The 24,738-nt window shown below is 32.1% G+C and overlaps 2 protein-coding genes across 4 annotated transcripts in view; both read left to right on the top strand.

Annotated features, from left to right (window-relative positions):
• Window positions 1-24,738, top strand: part of LOC127730741 (uncharacterized) — a 51,474-nt gene that overhangs the window by 4,842 nt on the left and 21,894 nt on the right. For 2 of the 3 annotated variants that reach the window (XM_052239270.1, XM_052239272.1), the window contains 3 exons: window positions 84-179; window positions 1,388-1,629; window positions 23,350-23,743. In XM_052239270.1, coding sequence (XP_052095230.1) covers window positions 104-179; window positions 1,388-1,629; window positions 23,350-23,743 — 712 coding nt within the window. In that variant the 5' untranslated portion in view covers window positions 84-103. Of the gene's footprint in view, window positions 1-54; window positions 180-1,387; window positions 1,630-23,349; window positions 23,744-24,738 lie in introns of all 3 variants that reach the window. The other variant, XM_052239271.1, reaches the window with a different exon arrangement.
• On the top strand, window positions 5,228-9,678 carry LOC127730740 (putative nuclease HARBI1). The gene is made up of 3 exons (XM_052239269.1): window positions 5,228-6,260; window positions 8,208-8,497; window positions 9,451-9,678. Exons 1-3 carry the CDS (start codon window positions 5,720-5,722, stop codon window positions 9,643-9,645), a joined length of 1,026 nt encoding a protein of 341 aa, XP_052095229.1. The 5' UTR covers window positions 5,228-5,719; the 3' UTR covers window positions 9,646-9,678.

A 24,738-nucleotide genomic window follows, 5' to 3' on the forward strand; every position in this document is an offset into this window, starting at 1 on the left:
CTCCTAGATTTTCCTCGTAAGTATATATACTAATACAATAATTTTCACGTTTAGATAAAAGATAACATTGCTACTGTTTCCAGCAATTTGGTAAACATCAATCATGCCTACAAAGTATTCGGTGCTGTTTTTCTTCTTGGTTCTGGTGAATGAGAATTACTTTGCTTTTAAACAGTACCGTAAGTATAATTATATAAATTTAAAGGTCATTAACAACGAGGTACTTTAATCTATGCCGTGGCGTAGGAGTTGACTGAAAAATTGGGAGGGGCAAACTTTTAAAATTATTCTACAATTATACACACATCTTAGACTAGTGTGAAGCTAGGCGGCGTTAATATTCATAAACCAACCAGAGAAGAGGCCGCGTTCGATGAAGTAGTGTAGGTTATTAAAAGATTATGAGTACAAATTAACTTTTATAAGTTATATTCTAGAAATAAGTCACTGTCGTCTTTGTTTTATTGTTTTATTTTTTATTGCCAGATCAGTATATAAAATATTCAGCTTTTGTCACAACAAATTTTTGGCATTAGTTGTTTGTTAAAAAAACATAAAGTGCACTACAAGATATTATTAGCTACACTGACACTTTAGATTAAACTATAAATGTTTTGATAATTACAACAGAGAGATGACTATTAACTTGTCATAAAATCTAGATACACCATCCATAAAAAAAACTCCAGTAGCAACTTGAACTGCAAGATCTTAAAAAATTGACTCAAAATTGATCTTTCAATGTATTCTACCAACAACTCAAAAGACTAAGAAGTTGAATTAGCTCATTTTTCTTCACTTATTGAATAATCATGAAATATTAGGATAATTATTTCAAGTTGTTACCTGTTCCTAGTTGTTTTCTTCTGAATTTGCAGGTTCAGATCATATTACCAGTATGTTTTGTTTACCGTACTAAAACTATAGTTTGAAAGAAATCATTTTTGATAGGATAACGTATCCTAATGATCTTACATATGGTTAGGGTCACTTTATGTTTAGTTTGTCATGTTTGACCTTTCTTTTTGTTTTATGATATTTATTCAGGTCTTTCACTAAGACAAAGGCTAATTATACATTTTTATGATTATTCTTATTTTTTATATATTTATTAGGATAGCTACTTTTATTAATATATTTATGATTGATCATGTTACTTTTTATTTTTATTTTTAGAATGATTATTGTGGAACTAAGGATAAGCATAATTGATGAATATTAGGTTTTTTTAGACGTACGAGTGTAAGAGTAACAGAAGTTCTACTTAATTCATATGTAATAAAAAACAATTTTCAAATTTGGTGCGTTCTATGCTACTATGCATTAACCCCATCATTATTTGATTTTTTAATACAAGTCATCAAATATTTATCCTACATTTTTACAGGAAGTTTGACAGATAAATCACATTGCTCAAACCCGTTGAAGGCGGTTTTTCTTCGAAATGAGTCAGACGAAGCCGTGATAACATGGCAAGGTGGTGTAATCCAAGGTTGCCGTATAAGTGTAAGGCCTTGGGAAGAAACAGCCAACAGCGACCAAATGTGTCTCAGTATTGTTACAAACAATATTCCATGCGACAAAAATGTGACTCTATCATTTATAACCAAACAAGATCTCAAAACTACGGTATTTATAAATTTAAACTATTATCAAAGTTTGCATTAGTAAATACGTTTCAAACCATTAATCTTTTAACCCCATTAAGAACATGTATTTTCTTTGTCTGCATACCTCGATTTGGAGATATGTGATCCTAATAAAAAAAAAGGCAATCAAAGTTTCCAAGAAGCTACAAATTTTAACAAATTCTTCTCTTTGATATCATATTTTTAGGACTCTTTTAATTCAAGATAAATAACAATAAAACGTGACCATGACACATCTGACGACAGGAAATGTTGTTTGATAAAATTCTAAAACATACAGATAAATTCTGCAGACGAAGCTGCATTCATTAAAAAAAAAACCGTCGCGGTTAATGAATTATCAATAGGACAGACAACGAATGGGTCAATATTTCTCTTATACATCCATTTTCTTTCTCTTCAACTAATACAAAAATGTGTATTACATCGTGACACAAATTTTTTTTTCTTTCGTTTATTCTGATAAAACTGATTTTTTCTAACTTCTTTTGTGCACTTTCCCCATTTTATATCAAACTTTTAAACAGATATAAAATTATTAAAAACCAGTTGTCCTAGAAGGTCTTTTACCTCAAAAGTTGATAATTAAGGTTTATAAGATAATTGTTCTTACACAGATTTCCAATATATATATTTTTTAGTTCTGTCTTTGAATAAGAGAGATGATCAGCTACTTACATTGTCAAAAAGTCATTTTGAATGGTAAAAAAAAACTCATCAAATATAAAAGGCTTATAGTTTTGAACGTCAGACGCGCGTTTCGTTTACAAAAGACTCACCAATGACGATTGAATCAAAAAAAAGTTAAAATGCCAAATCAAGTACGAATTTTAAGACCAATGAGGGACACAAAAATTCCGAAAAGTGTTCGCCAAATACAGCTAAGGTAATGCATTCCTGAGGATAGAAAATCCTTTTTTTTCGAACAGTTTTTGTAAAATTTTAATTTATAAGAATGACCATAGCAATGATATGTCATGTCAAAACAAAAGTGCTGACTACTGGACTGGTAACACCCTCGGGAAGGAAACCTCCACCAGCAGTGGTATTGACCAAGTGGTTGTAAAACATCTCATTAAATATACCATCAAATATTAATTACTGTGACTTGACTATGGGTGTCACTGTATAACTTTACCTATAGCTCAAAAAGATTTTGAAATTGACAATACAATAGGGACATTTAAATTGACCAGTTGGTATTGTTAGATTTAAATCTACCTTGATTCTACCTGTACATTTTTTTATTTACCTATTCCAACCTTACAGCATGCTTTTTTCCTGAAGTTTTTCGTTACCTAGGATTATTCTTTTTAAAAATTGATAGGGAAGAAAATATATTTGGTTTTCATTGTTTTAAATCCCCAATATATATGATTTATCTAATTTTTACCTAAAATTCTAAATCAGTAAAAGATTTAATAAATATTTGTTGAAAACTTCTGATTTAATAAAATAAAAACACTTTCCCATGTTTTTTATTAGAGAATCCTTAAACAAGTAAAGGAAATAAACATTGTCACTACAATCGTTTTATCATTGAAATAAGTGTATTCCTAGAAGTAATTGGTCATACAATTGCCAAAGAAACAATATTTAGAAGGAAATAAAGAGATTTTTTTATTTTACTGTCATTTAAAATATTAGGAGTGATCAAGCCAAAACAAGAATGAATATATGTTCTTTTCTTGCAGGGTATTTAATTGCATGGCCTATAATGCACTCCATTTCATCTTATGTTTTCATAGCCAAATACTAGGAGTGTTTGGTACCCCGAATAATCAAGTCCTTATATTTCACTCACTTCGATCGCTACATTATTTCATTTGTATTGTTGAAAAAAACTATCTTTTTTTTTTATCTCTTTGCCCTTTTCTAATGGGAGATAACTCAATATAATTTGCTTTTGCTCTTGTGGAAAACTTAATAAATTTATTATTTCCATAATTTGATGAATAATTATTGACATGTTCCTTGTACAAATTGTTTATGCATATTGAAATATCAAAATCATAGTTGAATAAACAATTTTATTTATTTATTGACACTGATATTTGACATCTCATCCAGAATTCCAAAGATTTTGAATTTTTTCTTAATTTCATTAACTTTTTGGATTTTTTTCTCACTTTTTTTCACTACGTCACTAGATTTTTTTCTATATCCATAGTATATCCTGTTTAATTTCCCATGGTATACATCCCAATTAAACAGGTGCAGAATCTTTATATAATTCAGAATCTTGTAATTTTTTTATCATTTCCATTATTATATTCAAAATAGTTATTCTCACTTTACAAATATTTTGTAATATCTTATTCATATTTTTACTATATCACTTGATTTAACTATATCTACAGTATACATTTTTATTTCATTTCCTGTGATATATCTCGAAATTAAACAATATTTGATCCAGAATTTTATAATGATTATTTCCAATTTCACATTCACTTAAAACATATCCTCACGTTAGGAATATTTTGGAATATTTTACTTTTATTTTGCACTTTATCACTAGATTAGACTATATCCACTGCATTAATTCAACATTTTATTTCATTTCCAAGATCCCATTTAAATGGTGAATCATCTTTTTAATAGATCCCAAAATTAATAATGCATGTTTTCAAAATCACATTTAAAGCCACAGAAACATGTTGGTTGAACTCACACTATATCTCCTACTTGAATTCCAGTTTTGAAACTTTTTAATCTTTAACATAACTAAAATCCCATCTTATGAAAATTGAATTTCCTTGAGTGAACACAGCAGTTTATGCACAAAAGTCCTACTAATATTATAGTAGATTTCAAAGAAAAACAATGCAAGGTATACTCCAAAATTATTTCGAATTTTACATGTACATCATCATATGTAACCCCACAAAACAGTTTGAATGAATTATTTCCTCCTTGATACCTTCATGACAATACATTCTTGGAAAAAACAAGTCACATTTTAAGAAGCAAAATTACTATAAAAAGTCTGAGAAGTGAATTCAAATAAAATAAATCCAATATTGTATGCACAATGATACCAATAGATTTCAAACATTGTAAAATAATAATCCAAAATAGAAATCTTGAAGGGTCATGTGAAGAAATGAACAGCATATCCATCTGAAAGCTTAAACTGTAAACACCTGAACAGCTATTTCTTGTTTCACAGGCAGCTGGACAATACTATGTATAAGGGTTAAAATTTTAAAGAAGCATTTATTATGTAAAAACATTTTAAATTTTCAAACATATTAACACGTAGTTAATTTAATCTTTTACTGATTTAGAATTTTAGGTATAAATTAGATAAATCATATATATTGGGGATTTAAAACAATGAAAACCAAATATATTTTCTTCTCTATCAATTTTTGAATAGAATAATCCTAGGTAAAGAAAAACTTCAGGAAAAAAGCATGCTGTAAGGTTAGAATAGGTAAATAAAAAACTGTACAGGTAGCATCAAGGTAGGTTTAAATCTAAAAATACCAACTGGTCAATTTAAATGTCCCTATTGTGTTGTCAATTTTTAAATCTTTTTGAGCTATAGGTAAAGTTATACAGTAACACCCATCGTCAAGTCACTGTAACAAGTACCCAATTCCGTACCATTTTATACTTTATAAACCATCTCAACGTTGATTCTGAGACTAATTAAAACCGTAGTCAAAACTTATCATTAACAAAAATGTAAAATTTGAAATAACTACTAACAGGACAATGGAAACACACTTGTTTTGTCCTCTGTTTCAGGTTAAGATTAGAAAAGGAAAGAAAAATTATTGGACATTAGTTTAATTTAATTATTTTCCAGGAGCCTTTTTTTTTATTATTTTTCCAAAAACATACAATTACCTGCAGGGGTCTGTTGTTCAACTTGTCGTTAAATTAAACGAGTCGTTAAATTTTACTAATCACTGCGTTAAAAATTTAATCAGTCCATTATCATGTTGTTCAACTTGTCGTTAAATTTAACGAGTCGTTTAAAATTGTCAAAGTGTCGTTATATTTAATCGACCTCATTGAGGTTGATTAAATTTTAATCAGTTGATTAACCTCAATCTAAGATGGCTGTCAATGTATTGTTTCAACCACCTATTGTAAGGAGAGAGCGACATTTTCGTGGATTTGACCCTCTTGAAAGGAAATTTTCTGATGAGGAGCTAAGGCAGAGGTATAGATTTGGCAGAGAGACCATTGAGTACTTGTCTGATTTAATGAGAGGGGATCTGGAGCGTGGGACAAATAAGGAGACAGCCCTTTCAGTGGAACAACAGGTTATGATTGCCTTGAGGTTTTATGGCAGTGGATCTCATTTGCAAGTTGTTGGGGACACAATGGGATTTGACAAATCAACTGTGTCTCGGGTGATCGACCGTGTGACGGAGTTATTAGTTGCCAGGAAGGACGAGTTCATATTGTGGCCAGATAACCAGAGGAAGAACGTAATAAGGGCTGGGTTTTATGAAAAGGCTGGGTTTCCAAACGTGGTTGGATGCATTGATGGGACCCACATAAAGATTACTGGGCCTAGCATTGATGAACCAGCATTTGTTAACAGAAAGGGGTTCCACAGCATCAACGTACAAGCCATTTGTGACCATGAAGGTAATTTAAAACACTATATTCTACCTATTTTATGTTTACAACATGCATTGTGTGCGTCCTTTTTCTTGACATATTCAATCGGCAGATTCCATATAAGAATTTCTGACATAAGATTTGACAGACTTTATTTTTTCTGACATAAGATTTGACAGACTTTATTTTTTCTGACATAAGATTTTGACAGACTTTATTATTTCTGATATAAGATTTGACAGACTTTATTTTTTCTGACATAAGATTTGACAGACTTTATTATTTCTGACATAAGATTTGACAGACAAATTGAGTTTCTGACATAAGATTTTGACAGACTTGATTCTGACATAAGATTTTTCATACATAAGATATTTTGACAGACAATATATATTTGTTTTTTTTTGACTGACATTGGAAATCAAATCCTAGTTGAAAGTCATCTTTAAAACTCCTGGAAAATACTGTAGCCTAACATCTAACAAGATTTCACTACAGGTCAAAGAACTTTAACTGTTAGCACATTCAAATGTTTCAGACATAAGAAAACAAGTTTGACAGATCTTATGTAGGAAACATATAAGTTAAAACTATTGCTTGAATAAAGTTAAATGAAAGAATCAACATGTGTTTTTTCTTATGCACTTACAGTTTTAACTGGCATATATTGGAACCTACAATGATTTTGAAAGTTTTTACAGCGATATTCCTGACATAAGATTTATTGACAGACACTGAGCTATAAAGCAAAATATTTGAAAGTGAAAAAAAATATATATCACAGATGTTTTTGACTAAAAAAAGTAACAAATTTGGGAACAGGGATGTTTGAATAACCAGACTACACTAGTAAATACCAGTATACAAGTGTCAACATAAAGCATTGCAACACATAAACATTGTTTAAAAAAATTGGAGTTAATTCTGTCAAAATGTTTGCATTTTTTCAACTTGTTTTAATCATTTCTACTTTAAACGGAAACAATCATATCCAAAAATTATTTTTATAATTTCTTTTAACATCATTATTCCTCAAAACATTCACAGATTATCTTTAAAATAACAGTAATTATTATTTTTATTTATTTATTCATTTTGACAGACATTTCAATTTCTTATATGGAATCTGCCAATCGTCCTTGACCATATACAATATTGGCTGGTTTTCTGTTGAACTGGTTTTCAGCTAATTTGAAAATTGATGGAAAAAGATAGACAACTCAATCATGTCATATACTTTTTATTGGATCCGTAAAATCAATGCGTTTACCGTTTCACTTTCAAATATGATGGATCGAGTGAACTGCTAAGTGTTTATGATCGTTTATGCTTAATACATAAATTTATTGATCAAAATAGTTTTAAAGATGTGCCCATCCACCCCTATCTGCTTCAGGTAGAATTTGGTCAGGCTTAAACTTTGAAACGACAACGTAAATAGTGTGCCTCACGTAGATTGCAGAAATTCTGGAATCTACCTCTAAATGTTTCTGTGTCAGAGGAGACAGAAATCACTCCCCCCCCCCAAAAAAAAAAAACACCACCAAACATAATAATTGTCCAATCATCAAAATATTTCGCCCCCCCCCCCCCCATTCCTTCCGGTTGGGAAATAGTGACCAATCCCCAAGCCAGTCATTGTTCAATACATTTAAAAAAAAAGGGAGCATAACTTCTGTGCAATGTATTGTTTATCTGAATTGTTACTATACATATTTTGTTTTCACCACATTGCAAATTCGGCCAATATTTTAATGACTGGAACTATAATGGACAAACTATGCATGCATAAAAAAGAAGATGTGGTATTATTGCTAATGAGACAACTCTCCACCAGAGATTAAATGACACAGAAATAAACAGCTATGGGTCACCATACTTTATTCACAATCACTGCCTTGCTTTGCATTGACAAATGAATTATCACGGAACCTACTTTTTCCCCTTTTTTAATTATCATAATTTTGTTTAAAGGTAGATTCACCAACATCAGCGCTAGGTGGCCAGGATCAGCACATGATTCTCATGTTTTCAGAACCTCAGCCATAGGACAACATCTTGAGAATGGATATCAAGGAATTGGACAAGGTGTATTGTTAGGAGACAGTGGCTATCCCTGCAGACAGTTTTTGCTGACACCATACAGACAACCAGCTGCTGGTAGAGGTCAAGCAAGGTTTAACAGAAGACATTGCTCAACAAGGTCAACAATAGAAAGGACATTTGGAATATGGAAGAAGCGCTTTCACATTCTAGGATCAGAGGTAAAATTAATTCTTTACAAATAATCATAGTAGTAATATGAATATTTGACATAGTGTTTGCCCTTATATTTTAAAAGTTATGTTGTTTTTTTCTTGTGAGAGCTGTCTACTTAATCTTTCATTAGTACATTTTTTCTATTTCTCTAAATTTTGGTTTAGGTATTCATAATTGTCCCCTTCTATGTCAGGGCCTTTTATAGCCTACTATAAGGTATTTTTTTTATTGCTGACGGCCCGGCGTACGGTTGCCTATAATTGCTTACATCCACTTAATTCATTTTAACTTTGTAGGATATATACATTTTAGTTATAAAATTGACAATCATACCAAATCTCCTTATTTTTATATGTAAAAAAAACCGAGGAAACTGAAAAATCTGCGACTCTTTTCACACAAAATCTTAAGAGTAAAAATACTCGTAAGTCATACACATTTCAGTATAACTTACGATCAATTTTAATCGTAAGATATTTTGTGAAAAGAGTTGCAGTTGTATATTAAAGGGCCGATAAAGCTGACCTCAGAAACACGTAAAATGTCAAGCCCTGACAAAAACACAATTCATCACACAGATCAAAACCCTAAAATTATACGGAGAACAGGAATCGAGTTGGAAAATTGGTAATGTTGGTTCGGTAAACTCAGGTAGTCCTGTTGGGGTAGATGCTCCAAGTTAGTCATTACTGTAACTATAATAAATAGTGAATGAAACAGTACATCATCAGTTGGACTTTTTGCTCAGCTTCATACCTGATTTTGTCCTTTTTTCATTAATAGTGTTTTCAAATATGCACATGTCACATTGTGTTTCTGTTACTGAAAGTAATTTTTTTCGTAATAGATTTATTTAATCTCAGCCTTATTCATGAACAACGTTGCATCATGCTACTTACAAATAGTATTTCTGTCACACTTTAAAATTAGAAATAAATGTTTTTAAATTGTATTCCAGATCCGAATGAAACCAGATAAAGCTTGCCGTATCATCATTGCTTGTGGTGTTCTGCACAATATTGCCATCATAAGGAATGAACCTGACGTTGCAGAAGAACAATTAATTGACAATCAACCTCAGATGCCACCCTATAAAGGTCCACAGGACGGAAAAGGCATACGGGACCATTTTGCTACCACTTTTTTTGCCTAATAAATTGCATGTTTTTATTTTTTCATATTTTGATACATTGTCATTCATTAAAAAAATGAGGAAATTTGAAAATAGCAGCAAATCTTTATATGATCACTTTGACAATCTGTCGACAGAGGAAGTGTGCATTTTCGGCTTAAAAATCGGTATAGTAAATGGTGAGCAGTTAGTCGCCTATTAAATCAAAAACCCAGTAGCCATGCAACTGTACTGCAGTATAAAAATAAGAATATGTGGTAGGATTGCCAATTGATTATATCAATGACCATATGGTAAAATTTAAATTATTTAAATGCCCGAAAAGGCGCAAGCCAGGTCTAACAGTGCAAGGGCTATATATAGCCAGTCAAGTTCATTTAAAACTTCCATCATCCTGATTGCCAATGAGACGATGGGGTATCCTAAAACAACAATTTACCCAAGACCAAATGTCCTCAATATCAGCAATTATAGGTTCCATTGCAACAATTGTAAAACAATTCAGATAAGTTAAACCAATTGCCAGAATTATATAATAAATAAACAAAACAAAAAAAACAAATATGAAATACATTAACAACAGACAACCATTAAAATTACAGGCTCCTGATTTTGGGAAGGTACATGTAGAATAATTGCAGCGAGGATCTAAAGACATTTCATTCCTTGCAAGAAGTCAAAAACGAAACATCGGAGCTAGCTACCATTTGATTTTTTTTTGGGGGGGGGGGGGGGGGTGCTAGGATGAAAAATTTTGTCTTGCATTTTTTGTTAAGTGTAATCTCTGTCCTGCCTTTTTTTATTAGATTATCCTGACTTTTTTTACATAAATTGTCATCCTGCCTTTTATTTGCCAAGTTGCTCATCCTGCCTTTTTTTTTCTCTCAAAACTCTTGTCCTGACTTTTTTTTCAAATTTCATCATAGCCACCCCCCCCCCCCCCCCCCATAAAAATTAAATGGTAGCTCCCTTATGATTCTTTGAATGATGGAGGTGCATTGGGTGTTGCTAAATTGTAATTACTATTTTCTTTTACATAGGAGTGTGTACACAAAATGAATTTGGTGGCCTCATAATAATTTCTAAAATAAAAATAAACAATATAACAATGAATTTAATACGTTCAAAACATAGAGGCAAGTGCCTTGGAGAGTGTGACCGGTTCTGAATTGCCACCCACTAACTTCTGCAAAAGCTCAATTTGGAGTTCCAGTTTTTTCTTTTGTAGGTCCATTTGAATGTTCTTCTTCTCTTGTATCACTAATTTACCCTGCAGTGCACGATACTGTGTGTCATGTATGTCCTGCACTGTTATCTTTTTTGAGGGTGTTCTCACTATCCTACAAATAAAAAAAACATAATGATTTTTTTTTAAAAGATTGAATAATTTTACAACTCTTTTTATTGATCGATACCCAGGCATAATTCCACCAAATAGCTACTTACAACTCGGGGGGCCACTTTCTATATACAAAGTGATTGAACGACGTGCCGTTGGAATATGTCATGTTTTCCGGCTTGAAATATGTGAATAGGTGGGGAAAACTATCAGAAATATATGAAAAGGTAAAAAAAGTTCCAATTACTTGTATACTAAAAAGCCCTGTTTGAGACTGTCATTTTTCACATCCTAAAAAGTCTCGCCGTAAGTTGAATTAACATTACATACAGAATCTTAGCCCTTATTTCATTGGCGGATCCAGAAATTTTCACAAGAGGGGGCCCACTCCAGTCATGCTTCAGTGATTCTCTATATAATCAACCAAATTTTTCCCACAAAAGGGGGAAGGGGTGGGGGCGCTAGCCCCCTGGGCCCACCCACTAAATCTGCCTCTGAAATAACCACACGAAACACAACAAATATGAGAAAAGGTTACATTATTAACTACGCAATATAGGAAAAGGACTATACATTTTTAATATCTTAATTGTATTAATAGGGTGGGGTCACACTAGAACCCCAGCGGCACCCCTATCAATCAAGTATTGATCCCACCACCACCACCACCATACCCGATGCTTACTTAGGTGCTGAAATGACTAAAACTTGAATACATTTAAAGTTATTATAAGGAAATATATCACTATACCATAAAGTTCTATCCTTAGCAGAATTTGTCAATAATTTTTAGGTTTAGGTTTGAAAGATTGTCACGTTTAGTGATATTAATGACTGCATTGTCATGAAGAACCGATAGCAAAATCTCACTTTGAGGTTCATTGTTGGAAATATAAACATGCATTGACAAATTTAATTTTATACATTGTATCAAGAAAAAAGTGTTGACCAAATAAACTAACGGAACCTGTTTACACAACACATTTTTAAAGAGTTCTTGTTGCAGGCAAGGATTTGTATAGTAGCATATCTTACTATACAAATCCTTGTTGAAGGCCTTACTTTTAATTTCAGTGTCATTTTGGTCTCTTGTGGAGAGTTGTCTCATTGGCAATCATAACATATCTTCTTTTTTATATTTATTTTAAACTTACTTCCACTTTTCTGTAATACTTGTTTGTACTGGAACAACTGTTTGTGTTAGGATAGGGTCATATCCAGTCAGCAGAGATGGACTCTGTGGACTGAGAGGGGGTGGACTGTCACTGATAAGTGATGCTGCCGACTCATAGAGATCCTGGCTGGCATCTTCTTCTGGTAATGTGGCAGTGATAGTTAGTGGATCTGTAATAAATGAGAGAAAATTGACTTGTTGATACTGTGTTTGGGTATTTTATCTATCTGTTTATAGGGGGTCGGGACAATGGAAACATATCATCATACATTAAATTCAGATACAATGTACTTTAAATTGCAAGTAAAAAAAAATTGCACAAGACTAAATAAGACCCTATTTCAACCCTTTAAATATTATTATGGGTCTCAGCTATAAACTATGTGTTCCTGTCTAGGTTCAGACTGCAACAACAAATAGATAAACTTTATTCCGGATTTAAGATAACCAGTCCGTATGTGTTTTAGTATTATAAATCATAACTGGTTTTTGCTCCAAATTATCTACTGTGGTTCCTTTTAATCTAACAACAGATACCAGTTTGGAGACGACTTGGCGGGCACCTGCCACTTGTGAACAAATGTTGAAAATAACACTTTAAAACCGTTATCAGTTTAAACAAATGCAATCTTGCAATAGTAAAACAAGAGCAGAACCTTCAAACCAACAAGAAACACGTTGGCAATCATTTAAGTAATAGAAAATTGGTCAAAACAAATTGTTTTCAGTCACGTGATATCAGTTGGGAATTCCCCTACTTGTTGTGACGGCGGAGCAGACGAAACTTTTACAAAAATTGAATAAGGGAAACTATGTATCCCGGGATTAAAAAGGCTACGAATATGTGTGTTATTTTCATCGAATTTCATTAAAAATTAACAATAACAATAAAAAAAAACACCTTCAAAACAAAATTTTGCCAAAAATTGTTTGTTTATGAAAATTAAAAACATTTAGTTGATTGAAACTGTTAAAGTTCACTTTTTTACAAGGTGCAATAAAAAGGGTAGAGCCCTGAGAAGTTCTAATTAAGGGAAAAAAAACATTTGGGGATATATTCTTATGTGCTAAAAATTATTTACATACTTGTCTGGAATGACCCTGTTTCAAGTCCACCCTGAATCCCTGTGAAGCTGGTGGTGTCCTTCATCAGGTGGATAACCCTCTCCACTGCTGTGCTGGGTTGCTTTGGAGCTGGTCCTCCCCCAGTTTTGAGTATTTCATTCCTGTGTTTTGAATAAACGGCCTTGGCCACTCTTGTGGTGTTCCTCCATTTGTTTCGTACTTCTGTTGAAGTACGAAGAGCAACTCCAAGAGAATTTACCTTGATGGTAATCTCATCCGAAATGTCTTTTCTTTAACTTATTTGTTACTGTGTTTGTTAATTTTCCATTTATGATGTTGGAGTTTTTTTCCACAAGCTGTGGTATCAAGTCTTCTTCTGCCACAGTAAAATTGGTCTTCTTTAGCCTTTTCAGTTTGCTTGGGGTTTGTTCAACTGGTTCAGCCATTTTTTTTACAGACAGGAAGCTCATAAACAATGAATGGTGGGTAGGTTTTATTTAATCACTTGATTAATCAGTTGATTAAATTTTAACGCATTGATTAATCAGTTGATTAAATTTTAATTCATTGATTATTTAATCAACGCGTTAAATATTGTTGAACAACAGAAAATAAACGACTCGTTAAAAAATTTAACGACTCGTTAAATTTAATCAATCGTTAAAATAACGACAAGATGAACAACAGAGCCCAGTTGTTTACAATTTGGACATTGTTGAATAATTATCTCATTGGAAAGTCATTCCACATTTCTTTTTTTTCATATAATATCAAATTAGTTTATAGTTTATCTGTCGACATTTATTTCTGATAGACGAGTTGGTATATTAAAAGTTATATTTTTGCACAATGTTTATCGTATACGTTGTACGGATGATTATGATGTAACGTCAAATATCGTTTAGCCTAAGTTGAGGCATTCACCGGTATTTGGTAGGCATGATACGTTTCCACAATGTACATACAGAGATTTTAAATGTTGACACTCAGATTTAAAAAAAAAGAAAACACTCACCGACAGACTAAGATCCCCCCCCCCAAAAAAAAAAAATAAATACATAGACCTCAATATAGAAGATCACTTCGTTAACTCAGAAGACGACAATAACCTTCTACCTTATAAATACTCTTCCACATGATCTGGTATAATATAAACTGAAAAGTAATTGAAAAAGTAAAATAACAAAAATACCAAACTCCAAGGGAAATTCAAATTCTCAAACACATTAAACGAATGGAAAACAACTGCCATATTCCTGACTTGGTATAGGCATTTCCTTATGTAGAAAATGGTGGATTAAACCTGGTTTTATAGCTAGCTAAATCTCTCACTTGTATGACATTCGCATATAATTCCATTATATTGACAACAATGTATGAGCAAAACAAACAGACTTGATTTTGGGGCCCTTTATAGCTTGCTGTACGGTGTGAGCCAAGGCTCCGTGTTGAAGGCCGTCATTTGACCTATAATTGTTAACTTTTTATACATTGTGGCTTGGATTGAGAGTTGTCTCTTTGGCACTCATACCACATCTTATTTATAATAAAAGGTAAAAATGTCAAAAATTGGGGTATAGCAGTCAACATAGTAATATAATCTTAATCACTATAAAACAAATGAATGGGCGTTAAAAGTTGAACTTCATCTTTGAAGTCAATTAACCCAACGGAACCATAATTGGATGTTCAATTAACCCAACGGAACCATAATTGGTTGTTCAATTAACCCATGAGAAACAAGATTGGATGTTCAATCAACCCATTGGAACCAAAATTGGATGTAATGTTAATTGAAAGGTCCATTGCATATCATGTGATTTTGTTGTAAATTTTACATTCATATAACCACCAGCATCAATAATGTAGTCGATTTTGCCATGACCAAAACGATTCCCCATTTTTGTAGAAACATCACATTTTAAAGAAGATGTTGTCGGTCTTTCAATCGAGCATAGGGCATCAAAGTTTTAATATTAGTGAAAACTTGTAAATATTGTAAAAACAATGAACCTTATTTGGAAGAGAAATAATCTAAGAGCAATTAAGTTGATCCTTTACTATAACTGCAAATTTCCCATTTGCTTTAGGAAAACTTATCTAACTGGTCGATAGAAATATTTTTACTTTATTACCCTTAAACAAAACAATTTATCTGCAACGAGCTCAAGAGACTGGAAAACAACCAAAAATAAACAATGTTGCATTGGAATATAGTGCTATCTGAAAACATAATTGAAGTTAAATGATAATTTCTGTGCCCTTTGCGACTTGAAAATAATTACAGTAAAGAAGCCCATCGTCTCAAATTACAATATCATTATCTAATGAAGGATGTGTATCACTTAAAGTAGAAGATAAGATAGGAGCCATTTCCACAAACTTAAAGAAAATGTGCTACATTTTGCACATGTGCATTCAGGCAACAATAATTTACCGATGTACAAATCTCAAAATTCGAGTAAGAAGACGAATTAAGTTTAGCAAATAAAAACTGAGGAAATCGCACGAACTCCAGAAGGTGCGAGACCGGATGCGTCTCCTGTCATGACTGCAGCACCCACCCACCATGAGAATTCATACTCAGTTAAAATTTCACAATCGGGTCTAAGACACAATCGCTTAAATTTCAGACCAGACGACCACTCGATCTAGTACCTAAATATCTAAGACTGCGAAAACATTTGGCTAATGAGTTGATACACAGATATATCATACAGGTCAACCAATTCGTGATGGTGACCGTAAAATTTATGAAGCGTCGATTTAAGTCGTTCTTCCTTTTAATAAATATTAGTATTATATCAGTAATTTAGTGTTCTACTTACCTAGAACCTAGATTTGGAGGATGTGCCAGATATGTTCCAATTGTTGTAACTACAATCCCGTCCCCTTTTTCGTGTTGCTCGTAGTTTTCTTGGTTGTGTTTTGTGTACTGTTGTTTGTCTGTTTGTTTTTTTCTTTATAGCCATGGTATTGTCAATTTATTTTCGTCCATCCAAAGACTCCTGAATTAGCCAAAGTCGCTAGCATAGAGTCTGATATGGATCGAGAGTAATAAGGAGCTAGCGACTTTGGCTAATACAGGAGTCAGTATTTGACCTACAATGGCTATTTCAGTCATAGTTTTTGAGAAAATAGATATGAGCCTAGGCCTTACCAAAAAGAAGATTTTACACATATTACTATCTTTGTACAATATATCTTGTACTTAAATATATTTTTAACCATGGCTCCTATGTAAATATTAATGACGATCTCAAAATAAATTATTACAGTTTTGTACTAAATGCAAGAAGTTTGAAGCCTTAATGCAAATATGCAAGACGAAATTCAAAATTGTCGTTATCTTATTTTCATGCTTTCTACTTTCAAATAAAAATACAATAATAAGTTTTTGTAATGCGCAAAATTCTGTTTATTTCATATCTAATGTGTAAAAGCGATGAACTTTTCAGATTACTCTTTTTTTATTTTTTTTTTTTTCAGATTGTACATGTGTTATAGATACATAAATTACCGGTATCTTATCCCGGTCTCTTAAACTTTAGTATTATATACAGATCATTTTCATGGTTATAACATGATTGTACACAATATACAATTTACACAATAGTTAGGTTGATAAATATCCTATTCTAGTTTTCTTACAATTTATAGAAAGGAACATTTATGTTTTGTATATTTTGAGTCAGTTTGTTAAAATGAAAAAAATAAAGAAAATAAAAAAAAATTAATTAATTAAAAACCATAGATTTAATGAATTCTGTATAATGAACATTCCCTTGTCACCATCTTACGGTGTTTATATATCTCAACTTGTACGATTCGCTCGTGTATGTAACAATGTTTTAGATTTTAAAGAGAGAAATTTATGTATTACTGAAAAATTATTACACCAGGGTTTTCGATATCACAAACTAGTCAAAACATTTACTAAATTTTATCATCGGTATAAGGACATCATTCGTAAATATAGCTCAACATGCAGACTTCTTATACGTTCAGGTATTTCACATCCAATTTTTTATGGAAATATTCTTTATAAAGCACAAAAATGTCAGTATTCACCTCTGAAACTAACAAAACCTTTAAATAGACTTATTAAGAAGGGATATAGTTACGATACTGTTGTCAGGTCATTAAAGATTGCATATTTTGGCGTTAATATTGATTCACTTATAGGGTCTTTGCATCGGCACTAAACACATTTATTTAAAAACCAGTTGTTGGCATGACACGGGTTATGTTCTTCTCATATATGTTATGATGGTATGATACTAAACCCCTAACGGGAAGGATTGTGCCTGTTATTCATATGATGAAGACATAATCTTTCAATCAGTTTAATTGAAGTCTGGAGCTGGCATGTCAGTTAACTGCTAGTAGTCTGTTGTTATTTATGTATTATTGTCATTTTGTTTATTTTCTTTGGTTACATCTTCTGACATCAGACTCGGACTTCTCTTGAACTGAATTTTAATGTGCGTATTGTTATGCGTTTACTTTTCTACATTGGCTAGAGGTATAGGGGGAGGGTTGAGATCTCATAAACATGTTTAACCCCGCCGCATTTTTGCGCCTGTCCCAAGTCAGGAGCCTCTAGCCTTTGTTAGTCTTGTATTATTTTTAATTTTAGTTTCTTGTGTACAATTTGGAGTTTAGTATGGCGTTCATTATCACTGAACTAGTATATATATTTGTTTAGGGGCCAGTTGAAGGACGCCTCCGGGTGCGGGAATTTCTCGCTGCATTGAAGACCTGTTGGTGACCTTCTGCTGTTGTCTGTTCTATGGTCGGGTTGTTGTCTCTTTGACACATTCCCCATTCCCATTCTCAATTTTATTCATATGAATGTCCAAAGAATATCTATATTTGATTCAAATTTTGGAGAATGAATTATATTTTTCTGCAACCAGTTTAGTAATGTTGTCGCATTTGCGTTGTTTATATTCAATTATTTTATCATGCAGACAAAGCTAGTTTTTTAGCATTTCAAATACGTCGATTTGCTTTTTTTTCTGTTTAGACATATACTATACTTTGTACACACTAAAGTAAAATAGTCAGAACATCATTAAAACAATACTAATCTTTATTATTTGGCTTGTACCCATATGAAAGAGTATTTATTGATAAAATATGATGTCCAATTCTAATTTCATCAAGTAACAGTTTTAATTTCAGATATTTGCATGTTAAAAAGTAATGTTCATAATCTACAATAACATTACATATATGACATAAAGGAATTTTCGCTATTTTCCAGGAGAAAAGTAGTTGTTTAGATGGTAATATGTAATGTAAAAATTTCAACCTTACCTTTTTCAACTTGTTTTCTTGTAAACGATTGAAAATGAAAAGTAAAATAACAAACATACCGAGATCGAATGAAAATTCAAAACGGAAAGTCCCGTATCAAATGGCAAAATCAAAAGCTCAAACACATCAAACGAATGGAAAACAACTGTCAACCTCCTGACTTAGTACAGGCATTTCCTTATGTAGAAAATGGTGGATTAAACCTGGTTTTATAGCTAGCATTTACATGTACTCTTTTTTTTTTGGTTGGAGTAATCTGTCTCTCCTGATTTTCAAGTCCTATTGCTTTCTCGCAATCTCTTTATGTTTCTGCATCAATTCAAAAATGTTTTAAATAAAGGAACCATGAGAGCCCCATAGGTCAGTGTTAATTCTGGAACACCACGATTAAACTGTTTGCAAATAAGAATCTGTTACTGTATTTCGAGTATAAATTCCAGAGTCAACACATAAGTAATATAGCAATCTGAAACCATTAACTTATCAACTGTTGATATATAAAAGATGCAAGCCCATGAAATCCTCCTAGTCTTATGATGTGGGAGTAAAAAACTTCTGTCATAGATTATTTTTCTTTTGGGCAACAAGAGACAATTGCTGGTCAAACGTTCGAACAGCATTTTGCTGAACATACCTAAACATTATTTCACAGTGGTATATAAAATAAACGGTTGTCATGTTGCTAGGTTTGATGTCTATGATCGGAGCATAGCCTAGAAATGTATCTTTAAATTTGAATTATGATAGCCTTTTGTAAAAGCCGGTAGGAATTGGGACAATTTTTTAAGTATTTTCTGCAGAAATGGGAATTGGATCTTAGTTTTGTCTTGAAATAAATCGGAAAAATATCCAAAACATGTCAGATGTATCTATTTTTTCCCTTGAAACAAAACTTAATATTAGCGTTAGCATAGGAAAAACAAGGTCAATATAGTTTTTTTAGCTTGTCGATTGGTAAGCATGCAATAAGTTTGATATTAGAATCATCAAGCGTGAAAGAACTTTATAGGTCAAGTTTAACCTCACAGGAACTTATGATATCGTTTGGTGTGTCTTTTTTTATTCTGAAGGATAGCCATAGGTATGGAGTGAAAGGTTTTTTTTACCATGAATTGTCTCAGGATTGGTGTCAATATTATAAGCTCCCTCCCGATTTTATGACCACCTTCTTCAAACCCAGCAATACCGTTAGATTTTTTGTTTGGATTCTGCCTATTTCCAAATTTTCTAAGCTAGTGAGATGTCTTCTTACTTCCGAGTATGATGCAAAAAGCTATTGGAATTAAGATTGTCAATCATATTTTTTCACACAAGCTCATGCTGTAGTTCTAATGCCAACTCAAGATGAAATGGGTAAAAAAAATAGTTGTTTAATGTAAATATACATTCTGCTATTACCAATCTTTTCACATCTTGTCGGCAGGAAGTTCAGAAGCATTACCCTTACCATTGAAACTTTAAGCATCAATTATACACAACAAAAACTTCGTAAGTAATCAAGGAATGTGTTGCGTAGTGTATGACATATAGTTTGGTAAGTCCAATTTGATATATCTAAGAACTGCATTTAACTAGAAACTGTCGAAGCGGCTGCTAGCAATGTTTGGTCTTCATTTATAGTTATTGTCTCAATTTCGATTTCAATTTCTGACAGTATTTATCCAGATATATTTTAAATGGCTAGCTGCTTGAATGACTTCAGAAATTGAGATTGAACTAATGAACCCTACATTTGATTCTCCCCGTTCTTACTGTTTCCTTTTAACGACTGATTTTCTATATTTTTTTTCTTACCTTTACTGTATTTTGGCTTAAGTGTACGTTGTTTTCAATTCGTGAAGTAGGAAGCAGCAGTATTTTTTTCAAAAGAAAAGACAAAACAAATGCATTTTTATGAACAAGCAAGTCTTCATGGATGTCACCCATCAGGCAATGAGAAGCCTTCTCGTAAAACATCCAACTCATCGTTTAATTCTTCTTTCTTTGGAATGCTAGCATATAAAGTAAAAACAAAACCAAACAATCCATGTAGTGAAGGGCATCAGTTTAAAATTCTTGTGAAAAAGGAGTGATTTTAATTCTAAATCTGGTTTTTGACCATTTATTCTATTCTTGAAGTCCTTCGTCAGCTTCAGTTTAACGCAGATGTTTGTCATGTTAGTATTAGTACTATTTGCGCTTGCAGAAAATACAAGCAGTCCAGTCAAAAAGCGTGGACATTATTCTGGTCAGATTAGACAAGAAACAAAATGATTGAGCAACGGCATAGAAAGTATCTGTATGATCATTTAAAATATCAGGCTGTGTTAAATTTTTTAAATTTACAATACTAGTGTATGCATTATTACAAGATTTGTGATAATGATACCTTTTATATCAACATCTTCAAGCAAACTATACAAACTTCGTGAAGTCGGTGGCACACACACTCTTTTTCTTGTATTCACATTATTATAATGTCTCAAAAAATATGTAAAAAACGTGAATTCAAAACTTTACAAAATGAAGTTGTATGATTTTTTATCTCAAAACAATTGGAAGATATCGATATAACGTATTTACAAATGTCGTAACCACTCCGTGGATAAAAAACAGATTGCATATTTTTAAAAGTGAGTGAAAACGAATATAACAAGGCTAAATTGGGAGAATTATAGTTTTATGGGATGAATTAGCGCTTTAACTCTTCATAAGAAGCCAAATCAAGTGTTTGATGACGAAAAAAAAGAAACGAAAAAATGTTATCAAGTAAATTTTGAATGAAAAAATCCACATGTCTTTTTCTTTCATTTTATGAAAAATTGCACCGCGGGATATGGATTCGATCTGGCAAAAAAGTATGATTAAGGTATTGGCTTTGCAAAAAGATAATGTTTAGCCTGCAGTTATGCCGGTCTATTAAAGTCGTAAAGTAAGAACCTTTTTTCTTGATTTGTCACTCCACTAAAGAGGGAAAGATAAATGTCTTTATAAGATAATTTTGTATTGTATCTTTTTACCATTCCAAATTTGAAATTCAAACTCAGAATTAGTAGCAACTTTCGTTTTAATTGATTCTTCTTTCGGTAGCATATGCAACCACTTTTTTGGTATTGTTTTCCTTTTTATTCTGTAGTTAGTCCCAACTTCGGTTTTATCATGTATATCTATTATATATTCATTTTATAAAATTTACTGTTTGCAAAATTATAAATTATTCTAATAATAAGGATGTTCTTGTCCCAGGCAGAAAACCCTGGTCGTGTTAGGCGCAACTTTTTGGAAGTTTTGGTCCTCGGTGCTCTTTAGCTTTGTACTTGTTTTGGCTTTTAAACTTTTTTCATCTGAGCGTCACTGGTTGGTCTTGTGTGGACGAGACGCACGTCTGGCGTATCGAATTTTAAGCCCAATACATTTTGTTAGCCATTATTCGTGTGTTTCTTTGTCCTATATGTTCTCCCATTTATTTGTATTGTGGTCCTGTCATGTGATGTTGTCGTTTTGGTGTTGTGTTTGACGTTGCCATAAAAGCGGGAGGTTTGGCATGCCACAAAACAAGGTTCAACCCACCATTTTTTTCTTAAAATGTCCTGTACCAAGTCAGGAAAATGGCCATTGTTATATTATAGTTCGTTTCTGTGTGTGTTACATTTTAATGTTGTGTTTTTGTTGTGTCGTTGTTCTCCTCTTATATTTGATGCGTTTCCCTCAGTTTTGGTTTGTAACCCGGATTTGTTTTTATCTCTATAGATTTATGAGTTTCGAACAGCGGTATACTACTGTTGCCTTTATTTTTCCCTAATTAAGAGAATTCCGAAAACCAAATGGCATGCAAAGATAGTTTATTTGATATCATGTTTTGATTAATTTTCCCTAATTATATCATTGAAAAATAGAACATAACTTTATATCCAATTTTGGAAGATAAGACATTATCCATTTATTTTGATATATTTTAAAATCTTCAATCTTTTAATTTATCAATTAAATTTAAATTGTCAAAACTCATTCTGGATATAAGAAATTCTTGTCTATATTCATAAAAGTAGAATATTGGTATGACTTTCTAATTATGTGATGAGTCGTCATTATGAATGAGTCTTCCTACCCAAATAATATTATTAATGATTTGACAACCGTTATCTTTTCTACTATTGTTAAGGTCTTTTCTTATTCCATTCGTTATTTATTTTTTCTGATTTCTCGTACTGTCGTTGCAGATTTAATTTTTTACATTCATTTTTATTAAGTCCAAAATATATGCATTGGGCCTTAAAGTTTATGGTTCCGTATGTCCATCTAATATTTTCAACCTTTTCTCTACACAAATTCCCATGCCATATTCCATCTGTTTTATTCCTAATTAGCTTAAGGCCAAAGAGTGATCCCAAAATTTCGATTATATTCAATGTAATTGAAACTTGTTTTGAATTTACAAATATAGTACATTACTTGTAGGAAATAAACCTGAATGTTCTGGATTACGACAATGTTTTAATACCTCGAAAAAAACACATTATACCAAAATTGATAATACATTCAAAGGATCATTTTACTTTTACTCTCCTTTACTTTGCTACGGACACCACGTCAAATATATCTTAATTAAAAACCGTGTATTTGCATGTATTGGTTTGGTTCGTCGTTGGTTTTGATAAAAAAAAAATTGACCCACATGAAATTTTCCGATATACGACACTCATAGTTTTTTTTAAATTTCGAGTTGAATCAACCTGTGAGTCATTAGCAAACTATAAAAAATAACGCATGCTGAAAAATATTCGTTCCAGTATGAAATGAAGACTAACATATTAAAGATTTCTAAACTTTCATTTGTGCTTTTCAGATTTATCTGGTAGGGTGTAATGTAAAGCCAGTGAAGTGTATGATTTTCAAGACAGTGGTAATGATTAAAGTTAGTGCACCTTACGAGAATGCAACGCGTAAAGATACTTTTCAATTGAGGCTGAAAATAGTAGTCTCTTTAATTCCTACAATTACGGAAAAAGACGTTTCCCCAAAAGACGTGACAACTGAACATCTTGACGAAATTAATGGAGTCTGCCAAATACCAGTGAACACACCTAATATATTATTGTTGTCATTAAAATACTGTTTGACTTATAGATGTTCCACATTAGTTGATTGTATATCTGCTTTTATATGGGATGTCACGAATGACTTCGACCCTGCAACGCCAAGACGTAAACATCATGAAGCGCATAAAGAGTCCAAGCTAGGTATTTATTTATAGGATTGCTAGAATTGATTAAATTTTTGTTGATGGCGAAAGGTGATCTTTAACATTGTTTAGATAAGTGACTAACCTGTTTCAGATTAACTTCACAAAATACTGTAAGGTCAACAGTGAACGGGAGAGCTTTTTCGCTCTCCTTTTTCTGTGACATTACCTGAAAAACTCAAAACCTTTTATATGTGGTAGCTTGAACCCAACCTTAGTGTGGTATTCAATATGTGGGACAGACGGGACGAGAGTATTACAGAAGAAATCAAGAACACCTTTACCGCTTTCGGAGACATCAAAAATTCAAATGTTTGATATATCAACATTTAGATAAGCATAATCACAATCTAAAATTTATAAAATTCCAACCACTTGAAACCGTTCAGAAACAAACAGGAGAATCACACAAGCACAAGCAATTGAAAAATCACGTAAAGTTCGCGAATTATTTTGGATAAAAAGACTTCAAACAGCTTATCCTCTCGGTCTTTATGACAAAATATTAGGACAGGGGAACATAACTAAAACTTCAATCGATGTCATTAATATTGTCGATAAACGACTTAGAAATAAAAGGTCTCATGGCAAACGCAAGAACCGTAATCAACGTATTAAACATCGTATAAATTATACACTTGCTGATCTGTTATCTATAATAAAAAATAATTGCAGACATCAAGTATTATGCAAACTGGGTCAGATACCAATAAGTAAATTATATGCTATTTTTCTGGAGTGTGATAAAATTTCTTTTTTTATCATAATGTATGAATACACCCGTATTATTACAGCCTTTTATCATCATAGGCTATTTCCTAGTATCGATAAACCTGAAAATCATAAACCGCATTTTTCTTAAATTAAAATATATAAATAGAGGTATTGATTTTATTAACTTATCTAGTATATTCAATGACTCGACCATCCAAAGACAAATACCTCCATATTTTGATAATATAGAACCACCTATTATTTCGTATTCTTTAAAAA

This window comes from Mytilus californianus, unplaced genomic scaffold (assembly GCF_021869535.1).
Source record: "Mytilus californianus isolate M0D057914Y unplaced genomic scaffold, xbMytCali1.0.p SCAF_2, whole genome shotgun sequence".
Taxonomy (NCBI): domain Eukaryota; kingdom Metazoa; phylum Mollusca; class Bivalvia; order Mytilida; family Mytilidae; genus Mytilus; species Mytilus californianus.